Raw genomic sequence first — 19,563 nt, forward strand, 5'->3', positions numbered from 1 at the left:
TGATGAAGTGGTCGCGGTGTAGGACTGCCATGCAGGTGACCTGTGTTCAGATCTCTATCGTGTCCTTTATTTTTTCTATTTTTTTGCAACATTATGAGTTGTTCGTCCGGACATTGAAATGTTTGTTCTCTTTCTGTAGTCTTGGCCGTTGTTATACTATACACTGGTTATAGAAAATAAGTCATACGGTAAGAATACGTTATCGTCGCAGGTAAATGTGATGAATAGTGAGAGCAGGCGAGATAACACATAGAGGTGTCATAAAAATAAAAAACAACGGATAGACGCGTGTAAACTATATTACAACGATGGAATTCAAGAGTTAAATCTTCCAACCTTGAAAACGTTAAAGCATATGTTTTGATAGAGCACAGAGAGACTATGTGATTGTGAAACTGTTACGTTGATCTGTTGCAGCTTATGCGACAAACTATTATATTTTCATCATTTCCTTGAGAGTGATCACATTCGCATTCATATAAACACCTAAACCGGACAAGATGGCATATCTCACTCACTCACCAGTCGTACAAATTAGGTGCGCCGGTAAGAGATTCCTGTCATATGACACACGTACTGTCACTAATGCTGTGTATGACATAACAGACGTGTTTTCCGGTGGAGGATTCGGTTGACTTGTCGCCTTGTCATCAAAGATTTGTAGTTCACATTCGAAAGCCAATTCCTTTCTGTTGCTAATAGAGTAGTTGTGCAGAATCAACTGTTCTTACCCTTCGCTGTTGCAAACGGACATTACATTACGACGCAGACACAAATTTAAATACAGCGAACAGAGAAGAAGAAGAAGAAGAAGAAAGAAAGAATAAAAAGAAAGGAAAGTGAGAAGGAAACTGGTACGAGGAAGGTTTGAACACGGCTCGCCCGTGGTCTAACACCGTGACCACTTAACCACGACGCCACTGCTATGTTGGGCACCTACATATTGCACTTTTTCACAGTTCAGTATACCTTATTCCCGTTCTCATGCTCGATTTGTGTTCAGGTTTTGACGGGGGCCCTCTTACCACTAAATCTGAGGTAAGCTTCCCTTGTTAGTAGGATGATGTCTCCAACTGCCGAGCACTTTTGAAATGTGTGGTACCGTTAACGGCTTGTCATGTTTATCTCTGTCAAGGCTGATAAACGATGTCTACAACATGGAGATGACAATCCGGTGGCAGGAGGAATACTGAGTAAAATCAGCAAGAAAGTAGGTAAAAGACCCATGAACAAATCATGTAACTTGCGGTTGGCTAGAGTTAAAATTGGTGTTCTGATGGGACAACTTCTGGAATACTGCAATAGCTGTCAGTTCTTCTTCCACGTACAAGATCAACTGTTAGACTTATCCACTGTCAATCCAACTATATCTCTCTTGAAATTATATATATGGATTCATATACATGTTTTATTACAGCTCTTTCGCTGTAGTCTATGCTCAGAAAGTCTATGCTTAGAGTTTCAAACATCTATTCACCACCTCACGAAACTCTCGCTTCCTGACAGTTGAATGAGTCAAAACTCTTCCCAGTGCTGCAGAAATGTGATAGGTAGATATCTAATAATGGTCATATACTGGTAGAAACTGTGAGAAGCTTTACCAGAAAATACAACTCTTGGACCTTTCAGGGTAAAAATCTCATCTCATGCAAAATGTGATAAGTCTCTTGGACATAGGAGCAGCATTTGGATTGTAAAGTGTCTGTCTGACATTCCAAATGTGTGAACTACCAAGGCTCTCTCTCACCAATATCTGAAGCATTAAATCTTATGCTGGAATAAAACATAAAAAGATATTATACATTATTAATAGTGTATTTTGTATTTTATGAACTGTTGAAAATAAATAACTATCATTAAGAAAACATAGTCATCTTCTTTTTTCCATATCAACCCCATTCATCACTGTGCTATACTCCCCAAATAACTGCTTTTTATATGCTTTAAATTCAGCATGTATCTCATGTAAGCCAACTGTATCACTAAAAGAGACTTAGGAATACCGTCCATAAACTCCGCTTGTATGGAATTTGTGTATGGGAGTAATACTAGCAGGCTTAGGCATGGCACACAAACACTGATAAGCTAAAACATTATGATCACTGCCCTCCGCGACATTGGATACTGCCTGGTGGCTTTGTGGGCACGTGATGGAGTAACAAAAGTATGTAAGTGGAACAGACACAAACGAGTATCAGCCTAGCGAAGATGTGGGCTGCAAATGGGAATATCCATTGAGATAAGCGATTTTGACAAAGGGTAGATTATTGTTACGCAGAGCGTGTGAATGAGTATTTCGAAAACGAGGATCTGGTTGAATGTTCACGTGCTACTGCAGTGAGCATCTACGGACAGAAGTACATGGGACTGAGAGGCTTGTTTGCTCTGTGAAGAAGAATACATGGTGATCTGTGGCACAGTGCTGGCGCACGCACAAATGTTTCGAAGCACACCTTTCATCATACATTGTTGTACATGGAGCTCCACAGCAGGCCACCCATATGTGCTAACAAAATGGCTCTGAGCACTATGGGACTTAAAACATCTGATGTCATCAGTCTCCTAGAACTTAGAACTACTTAAACCGAACTAACCTAAGGACATCACACACATCCATGCCCGAGGCAGGATTCGAACCTGTGACCGTAGCGGTCGCGCGGTTCCAGACTGAAGTGCCTAGAACCGCTCGGCTACACCAGTCAGACACGTGTTAACATCTTGACCCAACAACATCGTCAGTTACGATGGCAATGAGCACGGGACCATCGGGATTCGATCATAGGTCAATGGAAACATGTCGGCTGTCTGGTTGAATCACATTTTTGAAACGCCGTCATCGAGATGAACGGTGACTCGAAACGTGCAGTGCTCAACGGACGCAGGGTGGTGGGAGTAGTATTTCGCTGTAGGAGACAGTCTCCTGTACTTACATGGGACCTGTGGCAGTAATCGAAGACAAGCAGACAGGCGCAAACCACCTGCATCCCTTCGTGCTTGATGTCTTCACCGAAAGTAATGACATCTTTTACCACGTCCCTGTCTCAGAGCCAAAACCGTGCTACAGTGGTTTGAGGGGCATTATAGTGAAATCTGGCCGAGCAAATTCCCCTGATGAAGATCCTATAAAAACCATCTGGGTCGCTATCGGGCGCCGTCATTTACGCGAATTATATGACCTGTGCTCAAACATCTAATCTCACATACCTCCACGAACCTACCAACAAACTGCCGGATCCCTAATAAGCAGAATCAGTGATGTATCTCCTTCCAAAGAAAAGCAAACAAGCTATTAAGTAGGTGGTAACAATGTTTAACTCCTCAGTGTACATACACCGATACACACAACCCCCACCCCCTCCTCATCGTGTTCTTGTTCTTCATGTTCCAGCACATACGTGACTGTATCATTGAATAGCGGTTTAACATACCTTTACCATAGACTGAGACTCTCCCTGGTTATCCGTACTGCAATGTACAGGATACAGAGGTTTGTGACACTTTCAGGTGGGTCTTGAGATATTAATATCATCATCTCATCCTCAAACACGTTGACTATGGACGCGTTGTTGCTACTGAGGATCCGATGTGTCGAATGAATGGTTTGTACTCGCTTGCCATGCAATCGTCGATTTATTTCAGCTTGCTGCATAATTGATACCAAATCATATCACTACACTGCACCTTTGAACCATGCCAGAAATTCTCTGTTTCCTCTATAACTAACGTTAACATGCATCGATCTGTTAGCAGTCTATTGATAAGTGGTGTTGAACAACAGCACTCTTCGCCGGCCGGAGTGGCCGTGCGGTTCTGGGCGCTCCAGTGTGGAACCGAGCGACCGCTACGGTCGCAGGTTCGAATCCTGCCTCGGGCATGGATGTGTGTGATGTCCTTAGGTTAGTTAGGTTTAATTATTTCTAAGTTCTAGGCGACTGATGACCTCAGAAGTTAAGTCGCATAGTTCAAAAAAATGGTTCAAATGGCTCTGAGCACTATGGGACTCAACTGCTGTGGTCATCAGTCCCCTAGAACTTACAACTACTTAAACCTAACTAACCTAAGGACATCACACGCATCCATGCCCGAGGCAGGATTCGAACCTGCGACCGTAGCAGTCGGACGGTTCCAGACTGCGCGCCTAGAACCGCGAGACCACCGCGGCCCGCTAAGTCCCATAGTGCTCAGAGCCATTTGAACCATTTTGAACAGCACTCTGGCACCACTTAGCTGAGGCTTCGTGAGTGGTGCAGCTATTGGATATAGTGGGAATTTGGAGTCTGGAAATAATTCCATGTCCTGCTCTGATATATCAGATGCTGCATCAGAGTGCTAGTCTGCATCTCACTTAGTCAGGGCCGGCCTAACGCTGCACAGTGTGCAGACGTGCGGAAGTGCTGCACGTGTGCGACAGCGATATCTGTTATTAGACATGTGTCCTAAATGAACGGCGGCGGCTCCATTTGCCTGTTTATGTGGTACAAGCAAGAGTGCAAGATACCCAGTCTCGTTTGCCCCTGGTGACCGTAACTTTAACAGAGGTACTGAGAAATGGCAGGTACCGTGAAAAAGCAAAGGACGGGAGATCTATGTTCTCAGTCGTTTAAAAATGACTGGGAACCGCAATTATTTTTTGTATCATTTGGAGAAAACACACAGTGTTTGCTGTGCCGCCGTAAGCGTAAGTTTTCAATTGAAAGACACTACAACACACATCACAAAGACGAGTGTAGTGTACTCAACAGTGAAGAACGGCAAGCAAAATTAAATGTCCTTAAGAAAATGGATGAGACACATCAACTCGATTTTACTGTACGTCAAAGTAACTAATACTTCTGGAACTCTTAGTTTCTTGTGTTACATTTATGTCTATTTTACTGTACGCTGTACAATGTACTGTTTTCAATTTTCCAGAATGACAACCACACTAAATCTTCACTGCGAGCAAGTTTTAAAATCGCATTAAGAATTGCACAATCTGGGAAACCCTTTTCCGAAGGGGAGTTTGTGAAAGGGTGTCTGAATGATGCTGCAGAACTTGTGTGTCCCACGAACGTTAGCAGGTTTCAAGAAATCAGTCTATCCAAAGAAACAGTGACAAGACGTATCAGTGCTATGGCTATCGATGCGCACAGACAGCTAATAAATAAGGCTACAGACTTTGTTGATTTCTCTGTTTCGCTCGATGAAGCAAAAGATCTTACAGATACAGCCCAGGTTGTGATATACATACGAGGTGTCGATAACGCACTTTGTGTAACAGAGGACGTTTTGAAAGGGACTACTACAGGTGCGGAATTACCCCAAGCTGTGGAGCAAGCGATTGATGGTGTCGGTATGGACTGGAATCGGGTAGTCTCAGTGACCACAGATGGAGCACCATCAATGCAAGGCCATTAGAGAGGACTCATAGCACGGATGCGCAAAAAGCTAGGGGGCAAAGACGAGACGTTATGTGGAATTCACTGCATGCTGCATCGAGAGGCGTTTTGTGCAAAATCAGTAACGTTAGCAAAAGTCATGCAAATTGTTGTGCGTACTGTAAACATTCTGAAGACACGTGGGCTTACGCATCGCCAGTTTCGGCGGCTCTTGGAGGAATTAGGAGCGGAGTACGGCGACATACCTTACTATACCGAAGTACGCTGGCTGAGTCGAGGTAAAATGCTGAAAATATTTTTTATTTATTTACGTTGGGTCATAGTGACATTCTTACATAAGAAGGGAAAAAGTGAACCTATGTTAGAAGACCCTTGTTGGATATCAGACCTAGCATTTCTCGTGGACATTACGTCTCACATGAACAGCCTGAACGTCAGTTTGCAAGGTGAAAATAATTTAATTTCTGACATGTTGGAAAAAGTAAATGCCTTTTAAAGGAAGCTTGCGCTTTGTGAGAGTCAGCTATTGGCAGAAAACACTGCACATTTCCCAGAAAGCACCGCACATTTCCCGACTCTCGGACTGGTCCATGAAAATGCTAGATTTAAAGAATACGTGTCAATAATTGTAAAAATTTGGGAACAATTACGAGCACTATTTGCAGATGTTACGAGTTTGTCTCCTGTCATTCGCCTCTGCTCCACCGTTCTCGTCGTCAGTTGAAGATGCTCCGAATGATCTACAGATGAAACTGATCGACCTACAGTGCAGTACAAGACTGAAGAACAAGTTCTTTGCAGTGCGAAGTACAAAAGGATTCTACGAAAATTTTTTACAAGAATTTTCACGCCTGCACCGAGAAGCCGCGAGAGTTATGTCCATGTTCGGGTCGACATATATTTGTGAAAGTTTTTTCTCGGTTATAAAAATGAATAAATCAAGGTTTCGATCAAGCATAAGTGATGAAAATCTTCGCAACTGCTTGCGTTTGTCAATGAGCCGTGCTTTTGTGCCCGATATTAACTATATCATTTCTCATGACCAGTGATAAACGTGTTTGGATTTATTCCTTTCACAATTAAAAATTATTGTTTACTAACTGTGCATTATTGCCTCATTCTGCTCCATGTTACATAATTATCAGGAAAATTGGTCATTAAACCGATTGTTCCAATGTATACTTACATTTAGGGTTTTTTTTTTTAATGTGTGAAGGGCTACGCTCAGCTGAAGTCGATAAAACATAACATTCCTCAAATTGTCGGTTATTATGCAGATTTCAGATGGAACTGATGAAAGATTGTAAGATGGCAAGATCTATGCCCCTTGCATGAAGTCATTAAAGATCACCTAACTCACGTTGAGATAACAGTAGGGATGAACAAAAATGGCTGACAAGGCACAATGCTTCTTGTAGAGGGTATAGTATGGACGTATTGAAATAATTAATGTCGGGTGATAGTTTTAAAATAATTCACACGACATGAAAACTTTGTGGAAACGCATCGATTTACTGGAGGTTAGTTTATCCCAGGGAAGTACCCAGAACTGACTGTGGCTGCCGGGGGAGCGACTAAGGGAAGCGACAATAGGCAGCTTAGGGCGTCTGTTTCCAATCCAGTAGTTGAAATACCAAGTCACCTTCTTAATTAATTTTATGTTCAAGATTTGCATCTGGTGTTCAACAGCTGAATATAACATCAATGTGCACCCCCTTTTTAATTAAAAGGGATCAATTCTGAATCAATTAATGTCAACACTGCCACCGCAGTTCAATCAGGAGTCACAGGGCCTTATTACTTTCTACGCGTTATCCGACACTCCGTCGGCCGCGGTGGTCTAGCGGTTCTAGGCGCTCAGTCCGGAACCGCGCGACTGTTACGGTAGCAGGTTCGAATCCTGCCTCGGGCATGGATGTGTGTGATGTCCTTAGGTTAGTTAGGTTTAAGTAGTTCTAAGTTAGAGGGGACTGATGACCACAGATTTTAAGTCCCATAGTGCTCAGAGCCATTTGAACCATTTCCGACACTGCGGCAGTTTTGCACTCTCTGTTGATCTGTTTCTCAATTAGCTGGGGTGAACACACGCCAAAACCAGGTAAGTGACGGTAGGGTGTTACAAGATATAGCAATAATGGTATTGAAATAGCAAGTGATCATCGAGAGGTCTGCGGTTATAATTCTGTTCAGAAGTCAGTGAGACAGAAATTATGTGGGTGCAACTGAGGGTACCGAGAACTAGTTATAGGAAACCTTGCATTAGTTTAATGTTATTTGAGGTCATGAATAAGGTTCGGTGGACGTCGCTACGTGCTCTCTTTCTTAAATATTAGATCAAAAACATTACGCGTATTTACGTGCCGTCAGTCAAGCTGCCTTAATAAAAACCCACGGTTGTTAACTGTATTACTTGTCTTACTGGTTAAACTGTTAACATAAAAGTAGATGTCTCAATGAGTAGACCGTGGCAGTATTTTAAATGTTTAATACGCGAAATACCTTCCCATGCTTGGCTTGCAAGCTGTGGAAAGAGTACTAGAATGCGTCGTTACAGAGTGTCCCAGCAAGTGGATAAAGCGACATCTGTGCGTAGAGACAAGCACAACATGAACGCTGACGGCTGCGGCGTGCACACTGTGACCCGGAAGTTGCACATGTGCAGGAGCACTGCACGCATGCAGAATTTCTGGCCGGCGTGCACTCAGTGGTGCTGGTGTTGGATGTGGTGGACATTCAGAGACTGGAATCTGTTCTACATGCTGACTTGATTTGCATTCCAGTGCACTGAGCTGTGCGTCAGAGAGATTGTCTCCATGCTGATATGATATTTGCTTCTGTTGCTGCTGCTCAGGTGTACTTGACTTCCACTCCAATATGTTTGGAGCTGCGTCAGGGATCGTATCTTATTACGGTGCCAGGGTTTGTCTGTAGTGTCACAGAACATGGCATGGTCTTTTGGCTGTAGTAGTAGTGGTAGCAGCAGTGCGCTGGTCTGACTTGCTCCCGAGAGTGGGCATGTGGACATTACAGTCCCTGGGGTGTTTGTGGGTGTAAGCGCATGTCCACAGCCACTGAACTTGGCGGGAGAGGCCGTGCTCAGTGGGCATGTGGACATTACAGTCCCTGGGGTGTTTGTGGGTGTAAGCGCATGTCCACAGCCACTGAACTTGGCGGGAGAGGCCGTGCTCAGTGGGCATGTGGCATTACAGTCCCTGGGGTGTTTGTGGGTGTTAGCGCAATGTCCACAGCCACTGAACTTAGGTTTAAGTAGTTCTAAGTTTTAGGGGACTGCTGACCTCAGATGTTAAGTCCCATAGTGCTCAGAGCCATTTGAACCATTTGAACCGTCTCCGGCATCTATTTAGATAAAGGTGCAAGTGCAGAGGTCCAAACTTAAGAGTTAAGAGAAGCTACGACCCCATACAGCCCTAAAAACATACGTTTTTCATACTAGGGGCATTGTTCTGCCACCTACTGCCAGGTACTCCATATCAGCGACATCAGTAATCATTAGACATCGTGAGAGAGTAGAGTGGGGCGCTCTGCGGAACTCGCGGATTTCGAACGTGGTCAGGTGATTGGCTGTCACTTGTGTCATACGTCCGTACGCAAGATTTTCACTCCCAGACATCTCTAGGTCCACTATATCCGAAGTGATAGTGAAGTGGAAATGTGAAGGGACACATACAGCACAAAAGCGTACAGGCCGACTTCGTCTGGTGACTGACAGAGACTGCCGACAGTTGAAGAGGGTCGCAATGTGTAATAGGCAGACATCTATCCGGACCCTAACACAGGAATTCCAAATTGCATCAGGATCCACTGCAAGTACTATGACAGTTAGGCGGGAGGAGAGAAAACCTGGATTTTATGAGCGAGCGGCTGCTCATAAGCCACACATCACGCTGGTAAACGCCAAAAGACGCCTCGCTTGGTGTAAGGACCGTAAGCAGTGAACGACTGAACAATGGAGAAACGTTGTGTGGCGTGATGAATCACGGCACACAATGTGGCGATCCGATGGCAGGATGTGGGTATGACGAATGCCCGGAGAACGTCATCTCCCAGTGTGTCTAATGAGAACAGTAAAATTCGGAGGTATTATGGTGTGGTCGTTTTTCTCATGGAGGGGGCTTGCAACACTTGTTGTTTCGCGTGGCACTATCACAGCATAGGCCTACATTGATGTTTTAAGCACTTTATTGCTTCTCACTGTTGAAGAGCAATTCGGGGATTGACGGTTGCACCTTTCAACACGATCGAGCACCTGTTCATAATGCACGGCCTGTGGCGGAGTGGTTACACGGCAATAACATCCCTGTAATAGACTGGCCTGCACAAAGTCCTGACGCGAGACCTATAAAACACCTTTGGGATGTTTTGGAACGCCGACTTCGTGCCATGCCTCACCGACCGACATCAGTACCTCTCTTCAGTGTACCACTTCGTGAAGAATTGGCTGCCATTCCAGAAGAAACCTTCCAGAACCTGATTGAACGTATGCCTGAGTGGAAGCTGTCGTCAAGGCTAAGGGCTAAGGGTGGGCCAACACCATACTGATTTCCAGCACTCCCGATGGAGGGCGCCACGAACTTGTAACTCATTTTCAGCCAGGTGTCCGGATATTTTTGATCGCATAGTGTAACTCTAAATGAATAATAACTTGGGAAAATATGTCAAGTTGGTCATCAGACAGGCCTAGACCTGCAAAAAATCCCTTCTCTCAGACATTGTAATTCTAATATTTTATAACGTGGATTATGTAGTCACAGAATGTGTTCCAGTATCTCAAGTCTGCCAGAATGCCAGATTTCTAGGTTAGTATAAATAACCCAACAGATCTGAGATGGATAGTGACGTCATAAATCTGATGGCACTATTCCAGCTCTGAGGCACTATACCTGTTTAAATAAACCAACAGGTCTGAGTTGAATCATGATATCATAGAGCTGGGGTCACTATTACATCTCTGGGTCAGTACATCAGGATTCTACGCTGTTATAAATAGCCCAACAATTCTGATCTGGATTGTGACGTCATAGGGCCATGGCTATTTTTCCAAGCCAACCAGCATGACAATGCGTCATCTTGCATTTCCCACCGATTCATACTTAGGACAACAGTCCTACTTCCACGGGTAACACACTACCGCATTTGGACTATTTTTTGAATTTCTCGCTGAAATATAAGTTTGCTGCCAAAAACTGGAATTTTCCACCACTCTGTACACACCGCAATTGACATTTGTTGGAGGGGGGATGGGGTGAGGATGAAGAAATCCCAAGACTCATCGAAGAGGTTATTGGTAACACACTTTGTTCCAGAATTGTCCTTACATATTTACTTTTCTTCCTTCATATAGTACCCGAAACTGTGATTCTGTATCTTATTATCACCTTTTAAAATAAAATTCAGTAAGGAAAAATAAAATGCACTGAAATCGAATGGACCACAGCAGTAATGCCACAAAAACTGGGACAGAATGCTAGCGTTTCCAAATACAGCCACCAGGGGACTGGTACATATTACTTTTCAACATTGTCACTTTGGATATTTAATTGTTTGTTCCATCGGCAAACCAATCTATCTAAACCAATATACCGAAGTCATATCCATATGTAGGAGCCGTTTAACAACTGGCTCCCGAACGCCAAAATAAGTTATGCAATAGCGAAAAGTCAGATGCTTCCATAATGGTTGGAAGAGATGAAAATCACTGGGTGCGGGATAAAGCCCGTATGGAGAATTTTCTAGTACAGTCCAGCGGAAACCTTCGAGCAAAGAAAGCGTAACCGAAGCTGGGCCGTATTTTATCAGATGTTGTCGTGCAACATCATCTCTGCTGTGACATTAGAGTATGTTGAACTGTGCAGTATCTCTAGTCAACAGAACTTGACTCGGCTTCCAGTAGCTTGTTTTGCTGCTCGTCCAGTATAATGATACTAACGGTTACACCACACGGACACACTTGCAACAAACTGTAAGGTAGAGCATTATAGCGACGTGTCCGAACCGCGGGTTGCTCACTCGGCAACTACACACAGCTCGGCGTAAGATGCCAAAGATGACCAACACTATTTGGTCTACTCACATAGACGCCTGCGCGGCATGTTTGGCCATGCAAAAATCACACAGAAGCGCATAGTTGCAGTGTGCTCATAATCGCTGTGCTTGCGCTACAAGTTTAATAAAACTTGAATTAAACATTTATAATTTCAGTTTAGCTAAAAATGCTGTCCATTTTTAAGCAACAAACAGGAACATAACTATATAGAACAAAAATATTCTGTAGGCTTCGCGTCGCTTTATATACTCGCACTCAGTTTCTAGGCGGTTCCCTGCTTTCGGTTTCTAGGGGAATCTAGGAAGACGTAGATCACATACGCAAAAGAAGCGATCGAAATGAAATCACACCCAATAGGTATGCAACACATCTAACGTTCGGGTAACGTGATTACGACCTAAACTGACCAAGGCTACTAGAAAAATTATTGCAGTCTTTGCTTTGTATTGTATTGTATTGTATGTTAACCGGGGACCTAGAAACGACGGACAGGCTCCGTCCCTGCCGCAACCGCAGTGGTCCACAACCCCACTACGACTACCGCAGACCACTTCACCCTTCCGCCGCCCCACACCGACCCCAGGGTTATTGTGCTGTTCGGCCCCCGTGGACCCTCCAGGGAACGTCTCACACCAGACGAGTGTAACTCCTATGTTTGCGTGGTAGAGTAATGGTGGTGCACGCGTACGTGGAGAACTTGGTTGCGCAGCAATCGCCGACATACTGTAGCTGAGGCGGAATTAGGGGAACCAGCCGGCATTCGCCGAGGCATATGGAAAACCGCCTAAAAATCATCCACCGACTGGCCGGCTCACCGAACCTCGGCACATGTCCGCCGGGTGGATTCGTGCCGGGGACCAGGCGCTCCTTCCCAATCCGGAAATCCGTGCATTAGAAAAAAAAAATGTTCAAATGTGTGTGAAATCTTAAGGGACTTAACTGCTAAGGTCATCAGTCCCTACTTAACCTAAATTATCCTAGGGACAAACAAACACACACACACACACACACACACACACACACACACACACAAGGACTCGAACCTCCGCCGGGACCAGCCGCACAGTCCGTGACTGCAGCGCCTAGACCGCTCGGCTAATTCCGCGCGGCGTGTGTTAGACCTCACACCTAACCGAGCGGGACAGTCTACGCTTACTTATGATAATCTACGATAGCATATTGTACTTTTACAACTCTAAATTCACAAGACAAGGAAAGTTTCAGTTTCACAAGTTTTTGTGATTGTTTTCTATGGTATTGTGTAAATAGTACCAGTCAGTTTCATATCAAAGTACCCATGTCTTAAGTTCGATCGCGTGCGGTAGCCGTGCAGTCTAAGGCGTTTGGGCATGGGTGTGTGTGTTGTTATTAGCGTAAGTTAGTTTAAATTAGATTAAGTAATGTGTAAGCCTAGGAACCGATGACCTCAGCAGTTTGGTCCCACAGAACTTACCACAAATTCAGGCAAATTAAAACAAAAATCAGACCTTAGTTCTAAACAGAAACAATGCATACAAATAAAAATTACAGAAAATCTATTATAGAAAAATGAATATGTTTACAATAATAAATAGACAGGATCAGGAATAAGAATCTGGGACTGCAGAATTACAAGTACGTCGGTACTATCATTGTGGTTTAAGAACTCTTCTATAGTGTAAAAATGACCTTTGCAATAGAAATTGCCGTAGCTTTTTTCCAGCAAGAGCTCGTCAAGTACTTGATTTGTGAAGGAAGGGTATTAAAACTCTTACAGCGACTGAAATGGAACCCGTATTGTACCATCCTCAGGTTTGCACGCTCTTAGTGGATATATTATTTTTTCAGGTATCACGATTACGATACACTTTGTTAGATATTCGTGGAAGGGATCACCCCATTAGTGTTGAGTTGCTTGCTTGAAAGCAGCGAGTGAAAGGGGACCGCAATGATAGTAAATTTTGGCGAACGACTGCCACTCAGCTTCACCATGCTGATACAGTTCAAATGGTTAAAATGACTCTGAGCTCTATGGGACTTAACATCTGAGGTCATCAGTCTCCTAGAACTTAGAACTACTTAAACCTAACCATTCTAAGGACATCACACACATCCATGCCCGAGGCAGGATTCGAACTTGCGACCGTAGTGGTCGTGCGGTCCAGACTGAAGCACCTAGAACCGCTCGGCAACCCCGGCCGGCGTTGATACAGTGCTCTGCTGTATTGTCACTGCGTAGATTGTGCAGAGGCCGCCAAGGGAAGTAAACGAAGGCAATTTACACTCCAAAATTTTATCTTCTTTTGCCAACAGATTTGTGTTTTTATTCATTAATATTCTCATTCTTGTGATGATTTGAGTCTCAAAATGAAAGCCGAGTCTTTCAAAACACATAAGTTTTAATGTGATCAGATTTTAAGATAATTAACATTATGGACGTGGTTTAGCAATCGTAGATGAAATGTGAAGAACATTTCACGAAACGTCGCTGTTGCCCCAGCACATGTTTCTTGGCACTGGCTGGTTTGATGCGACACGCCACGAATTCCTCTTCTATGCCAACCTCTTCATCTCAGAGTAGCCCTTGTAACCTACGTCCTCAAATATTTGATTATTTGTTGGGCACATTCCAATCGCTATCTTATTCCACAGTTTTTATCATGTACAGCTCTCTCTAGTACGTGCATGTTATTCCCAGGTGTCTTAACATGTGTATAGCATACTGTCCCTTCTCCTTGTCAGTGTTTTCCATACATTACTTTCTTCGCCGAATCTGCGGAGAACCTCATCATTTGTTACGTATCAGTCCACACTACAGCTAAAATGCTTTGATTCTCTGCTGTTCCAGTTTTCCGACAGTTCATGATTCGCTACCATAAAATGCTGTACTCCAGGTTTACATTTTTAGAAATTTCTTTCTGAAAGCCTGTACCGTACGTAACCGATAGAAAGGAGCAAGTGAGTGAGCCCTGTCTGTTATCAGGATAATACTTAGTGCTAGAGCCCCTACAGTTGTCAATTTCACTACAACACCTGCTCCAAACATCATGTAAACACGACGCGGATTATTCACAGGTGTGACATCACGGACCAAGCCATAAGGTTGAATCGAATTTTTGTATCATTATGACTTACACTGGTGCATAATACCGTTGAAAAGTTACATCAGCAATTAAATCATTGCACGTCCTGATTACGAGACGTGCATGACCTAAGGTTTCGCTTTAAGTCACTATGCAAAAAGGTGCATCACCGTTTGAAACCTTCTACAACTACATACACACTTACTTGTACATTTATACTCTGCATGCAGCCTTGCGGTGTGTGGCCGAGGGTACTCCGTGTACACTGTCATTTCTCCCTTTCCCTATTCCATTCGCGAACGGTTCGTCGAAGAAAGAATGCCGGTAATCCGCCGGGTGGTTTCGAATCTCTCTAATTTATCTTCATGGTTTTACACGATATATGCGTAGGAGGGAACTACATATTTGTTGACTCTTCCAGGAACGTACTCTCTCGCAACTTTATCAGTAGACCACACCGTGATACAGAAGGCGTCTCTTCCAGCATCTGTCACTGGAGTTGGGTGATCATCTCCGTGACGGATTCGTGCTTACTAAATCAACCCGTAACAAAACGCAATACCCTTCTTTTGATTTCCCTATTTCCTCTGTCAATCCTGTTTGGTACAGTCCCATACAGACGAGTAATACCCAGTTATTACTCTAATGAGAGTTTTGTAATGTACCCTCTTTGTTGATGAACTGCATTTTCTAAGGATTCTACCAGTGAATCTCGGTCAGACATCTGCCTTTCCTACGATTAGTTTTATGTGGGATTTTCACTTTAAATCGCTCCTAAATATTTTAAGGAAATAACTGCTTCAAGTGAGTGTCTTGCAATTGTGTAATCATACAATAAGAGGTCTTTTTGTCTACGTATACGCAGTACTTTCGATTTACTTATGTTGAGAGACTATTGCCAATCCCTACACCTTGAGTCGAACTTCTGCAGATGTTTCTGCATTTCACTACACTTTCCTAGCTTTGCGACTTCTCTGTATACAACAGGATCATACGCAAAAGCCACTTGGAACTTCCGACGTTGACCACTACGTTTGTTAGAAACTCTTCACTCTAATCCACAGCCAGTCTGATACGCCGTACGCTCGCATTTTGTTCATTAGGCGGCAGTGAGGAATTGTTTGGAACACCTTACGCAAGTCAAGGAACACGGCATGTACGAGTACCTGGGCGTCGGTATCTACTGTTCTATGGGTCTCGTTGACGAACAGAGCGAGCTGGAATTTTTCGTGTTCGTTGTTTTCATAACCCATGTTGATTCCTACAGAGGAGGTTTTCGGTCTCCAGAAACGTCATAAAACGCTAACATGAAACTTGTTCCAAAATTCTAGAACAAGCCAATGCCAGAGATATAGACACTTCGTTGCTCCAGAGAGTTAACGGTGCACTGCTGCTAGAGAACCATTATTGTTCAGTGCCATCATCACGTTCTCACAGCAGCACCACATTGGTTTGCCTGTACCTTCATTCATATTAAGAACTCTCACCCCTCCGTTACTGCTCCGCTATTTTCACCACTCTCGTTGCAGATTTCATTGTAGCACTTCCTCTTTGAAACGCAATTGTTTATAGCACTTAGTTACAATCGCTAAAGTTGATCTGACTGCTTTGAGTAAATTTACCGCTCTGGTAAGCGATATCCGGCATCGACGAGGAATCTGAGGCCGTGGACGGATGCGTTGGCGCAGTAATCCCTCAGGCTGGCAATCAGCCCATCTCGGAGCACTGCCGCGGATTGCTTCCGCTGGATATTGACCGCCGTCTGCCGTGGAACGACGCGTCCCTGGAAGCACAAACTAGAATGAATGTTTTCAGACTTAGAGTGTGAGAAATTCAGAATTAAAAGGAGAGTCGGACAAGAATATTCCATATAACCAAAACTACTCTGAGGAGTCTAAGAGACAGTTTTTCAGGTTCGTAAACGAGGAAAACGAGGAACAATCACGTGTTAATGCTACATTCATAAACCTCCTTCAAATCCAAACATTTTCGGTTAGGTTTTTACGTGATATCGAATAAAACTGTTACCTGACAACAGTAAACTTCTTACCTTACTGCAGTGTCTGTATGTGACAGTCTCTTTATAGTTCCATGCAATATTCCTTCGTACATGCATGCATGTCCGAAGGAACATTGCATTGATCTGTAGAGGCACTGTCAAATATAGGCACTAAGCTAATGTATTTCACGCCAAAGCCGAGACAACCTGAGGAGAAATACAGGGTGTACATACAATCCGGGAACACTTTGAATTATTTATTGCACAAGAACTAAACATTGTACAGATATCATACATATGTCATTTTGAAAAGAAAGCATGAAAGTTTTTTTTCATGCATACCGCCACAGCGTAGTTTGGTAATTTGCCGATAGTCAGCACTGGTCACAAAAATTACGAGTTCAGCTGCGGAGCGACCCTTCTGATAACTGGAGTTCGACAAAAATAAGTGTGCTACAGCTGTTCAACGGATGTTTAGACCCAAGTACCGTAAGAGGCCACCAACAAGGAAAGCCATTTTCCTCTCGCACAACAAATTCGTTACGACGGGTTGCTTGTGCCCGGCAAAGAGAAGCGGTCGTCCCAATCTGAGTGAAGGGTTGGGGTTGGATTGTTTTGGGGGAGGAGACCAGACAGCGAGGTCATCGGTCTCGTCAGATTAAGAAGGACGGGGAAGGAAGTTGGCCGTGCCCTTCCAAAGGAACCATCCCGATAATTGCCTGGAGCGATTTACGAAAATCACGGAAAACCTAAATCAGGATGGCCGGACGCGGGATTGGACCGTCGTCCTCCCGAATGCGAGTCCAGTGTGCTAGCCACTGAGCCACCTCGCTCGGTGTGTGTGAGTGAAGTGAATGTGGAGCGTGTACGAGAGACATACATAAGGAGTCCAAAGAAATCTGTGCGTCGTGCATCCTGTGAACTCGAAAAGGCTCCGGTGACAGTGTGGAAAGTCATGCGACGGAAGCTGTAGATAAAACCATTCAAATTGGAGCTAGTGCAGAAGCTCTATAACTAAGAGTTTTGTTCTCAGTTGCAACAATTGAATGAGAATGGGGATGGCATTGTTGATCGCTTAATTTTTAGCGACGAAGCCATTTTTCACGCTAATAGGAAAGTGAGCAGACACAATTGTCGAATCTGGGGTCCAAAGCCTCCACACAAATGCACTGAATTTGAGCGTGATTCCCCGAAGGTAAATGTTTTTTGTGCCTTGCCGCGTCTAAAACTACACATGCCATTCTTCTTCGCCGAGAGCACTGTTACTGGATATTCCTATTTGGACATGTAGCAGCAATGACTGATGCCTCAAATGCAATCGGACTCTTCGTTCATCTTGCAGCAGGATGGGGCTCCATCCCATTTTCATCGTGAAGGTCGTGCGTATCTGAACACGGAGCTGCCGCGCCGATGGATCGGACGTGCTACAGAAGGGGACAGCTGTCTCATGAAATGGCCTCCCGATCACCAGATCTCACTCCGTGTGACTTCTTTCTGTGGGGACGCATTAAAGATCTGGTGTATGTACCGCCTCTACCACATGATGTAGCAGAGCTCCGGGAGAGAATACGGGAAGCGACTGCCACAGTCTGACGATGCCACGTTGGGACGGGTATGGCAAGGATTCGATTACCGCGCTGACGTCTGCCGGGTCACTCATGGTTCGCATATCGAATTCTTGTAAAAAAAAAGACTTTCAGAATTTCTCTTCAAAATGGCTCTCTACAATGTTCACTTCTTGGGCAATAAATAATTAAAAGTGTTTCCGAACTTTATATACACCCTGTTTAAAAAGTCTGTTCCTGTGAGAGAATCACATATAGTGCGAGCACTATGGGAAGTAAACACTGGAACTTATGGAGATTTGGGTCGGTATGTACGAGTACATGATTGCATCTCATCAGTCAATCAACCAACCAACTCATGCAACGAAGCCTTCGAATGAAGCACTTGAGATACTGTTTTGAATTCCCGACATCCAAGAACTTATGGCACTATATGACAATATAGTTTATTTTTTAGAGGTGCACATGGGGTCTGAAAGTGGAATAGTGGAATGCCGAAACTGGTAGTCGAAATAAAATAAAATAACATCTCAATTACATGGCTGCTGGCGAATTTCATTTATAATTACTTGACCAGCTGATGTCTCTGGTCCATGAAGGGTCAACATAGATCGATTGATCGTTGTCTGTCTGTCTATTTCTCTGCATTGGCTGTCGACGCCTGCGCCCCCCCCCCTTTCCCCCCACCAGACAGAGCAGAAGATTATCTTAAAAAGTGGCTTGGCTAAGCAAACTCCCCTTTTAAGGTTATCAGTTACGTTAATGTAGCAAAAGCAATTCCTGCATATGAAAAATATGTGCAAGCATCAAAGATGATGGGTACTGAAGATGATAAAAATTAATTGTACGAAGAGATCCGTGGACTAAATAAAATTTTGGAACAATTACAATGTCAAGCTTCTGCGTCTACAAACTCGTTTCCGTCGAAAACGTTTCTAAACGGAGAAGAAATGTCCAAGATAAAAGACATTAAAGAACGATAATGGAGATTTCGTGAAGCAACACCTATGTGTAGAAAGTCTTCAATCACATGAATCATGCTCTGACGCCAGAATCAAAATGAGAATCGGTGCAGTAAAAGCAGAAGTGTGCTTTCCTGGTAGTTTAAAGTTTGCAGATGTGAAGAACTTTGCCAAAAAATTAAAGGTAACAAAGATTTGTTGAAAGATGTAACTAGCAATAATAAATGTAATCTTTAATGCTTACTAATTGTTTTATGATGTTCGCTCAGTAAATCATTTTGCCAGCAATCTTCGGTAATTTTGTCAATTTAATCTGGCGACCTTACTCAATATTTGTCACGAATACTTTACATATCGGGTACCAGGGTTCCGTAAGCTAGATATTTCACATACTCCCACAAATAAAAGTCCAGAGGGTTTAGGTCCGGAGAGCGTGGAGACCGAGGACTTGGTCAAACAAGGAACTGATCAACTTCTACTTTTTCATTTGTCACGCAATCTATCATTTAGAAGGCTACGAACATTAAGTGGAC

General features: G+C 43.7%; 1 protein-coding gene across 1 annotated transcript in view; it reads right to left on the bottom strand.

Moving 5' to 3' along the window:
* Positions 1–19,563, bottom strand: part of LOC126355533 (pickpocket protein 19-like) — a 115,573-nt gene that overhangs the window by 82,469 nt on the left and 13,541 nt on the right. Inside the window, exon 2 of the mRNA XM_050005877.1 lies at positions 16,127–16,287. Coding sequence (XP_049861834.1) covers positions 16,127–16,287 — 161 coding nt within the window. The remainder of the gene's footprint in view (positions 1–16,126; positions 16,288–19,563) is intronic.

This window comes from Schistocerca gregaria, chromosome 3 (genome assembly GCF_023897955.1).
Source record: "Schistocerca gregaria isolate iqSchGreg1 chromosome 3, iqSchGreg1.2, whole genome shotgun sequence".
Lineage (NCBI taxonomy): Eukaryota > Metazoa > Arthropoda > Insecta > Orthoptera > Acrididae > Schistocerca > Schistocerca gregaria.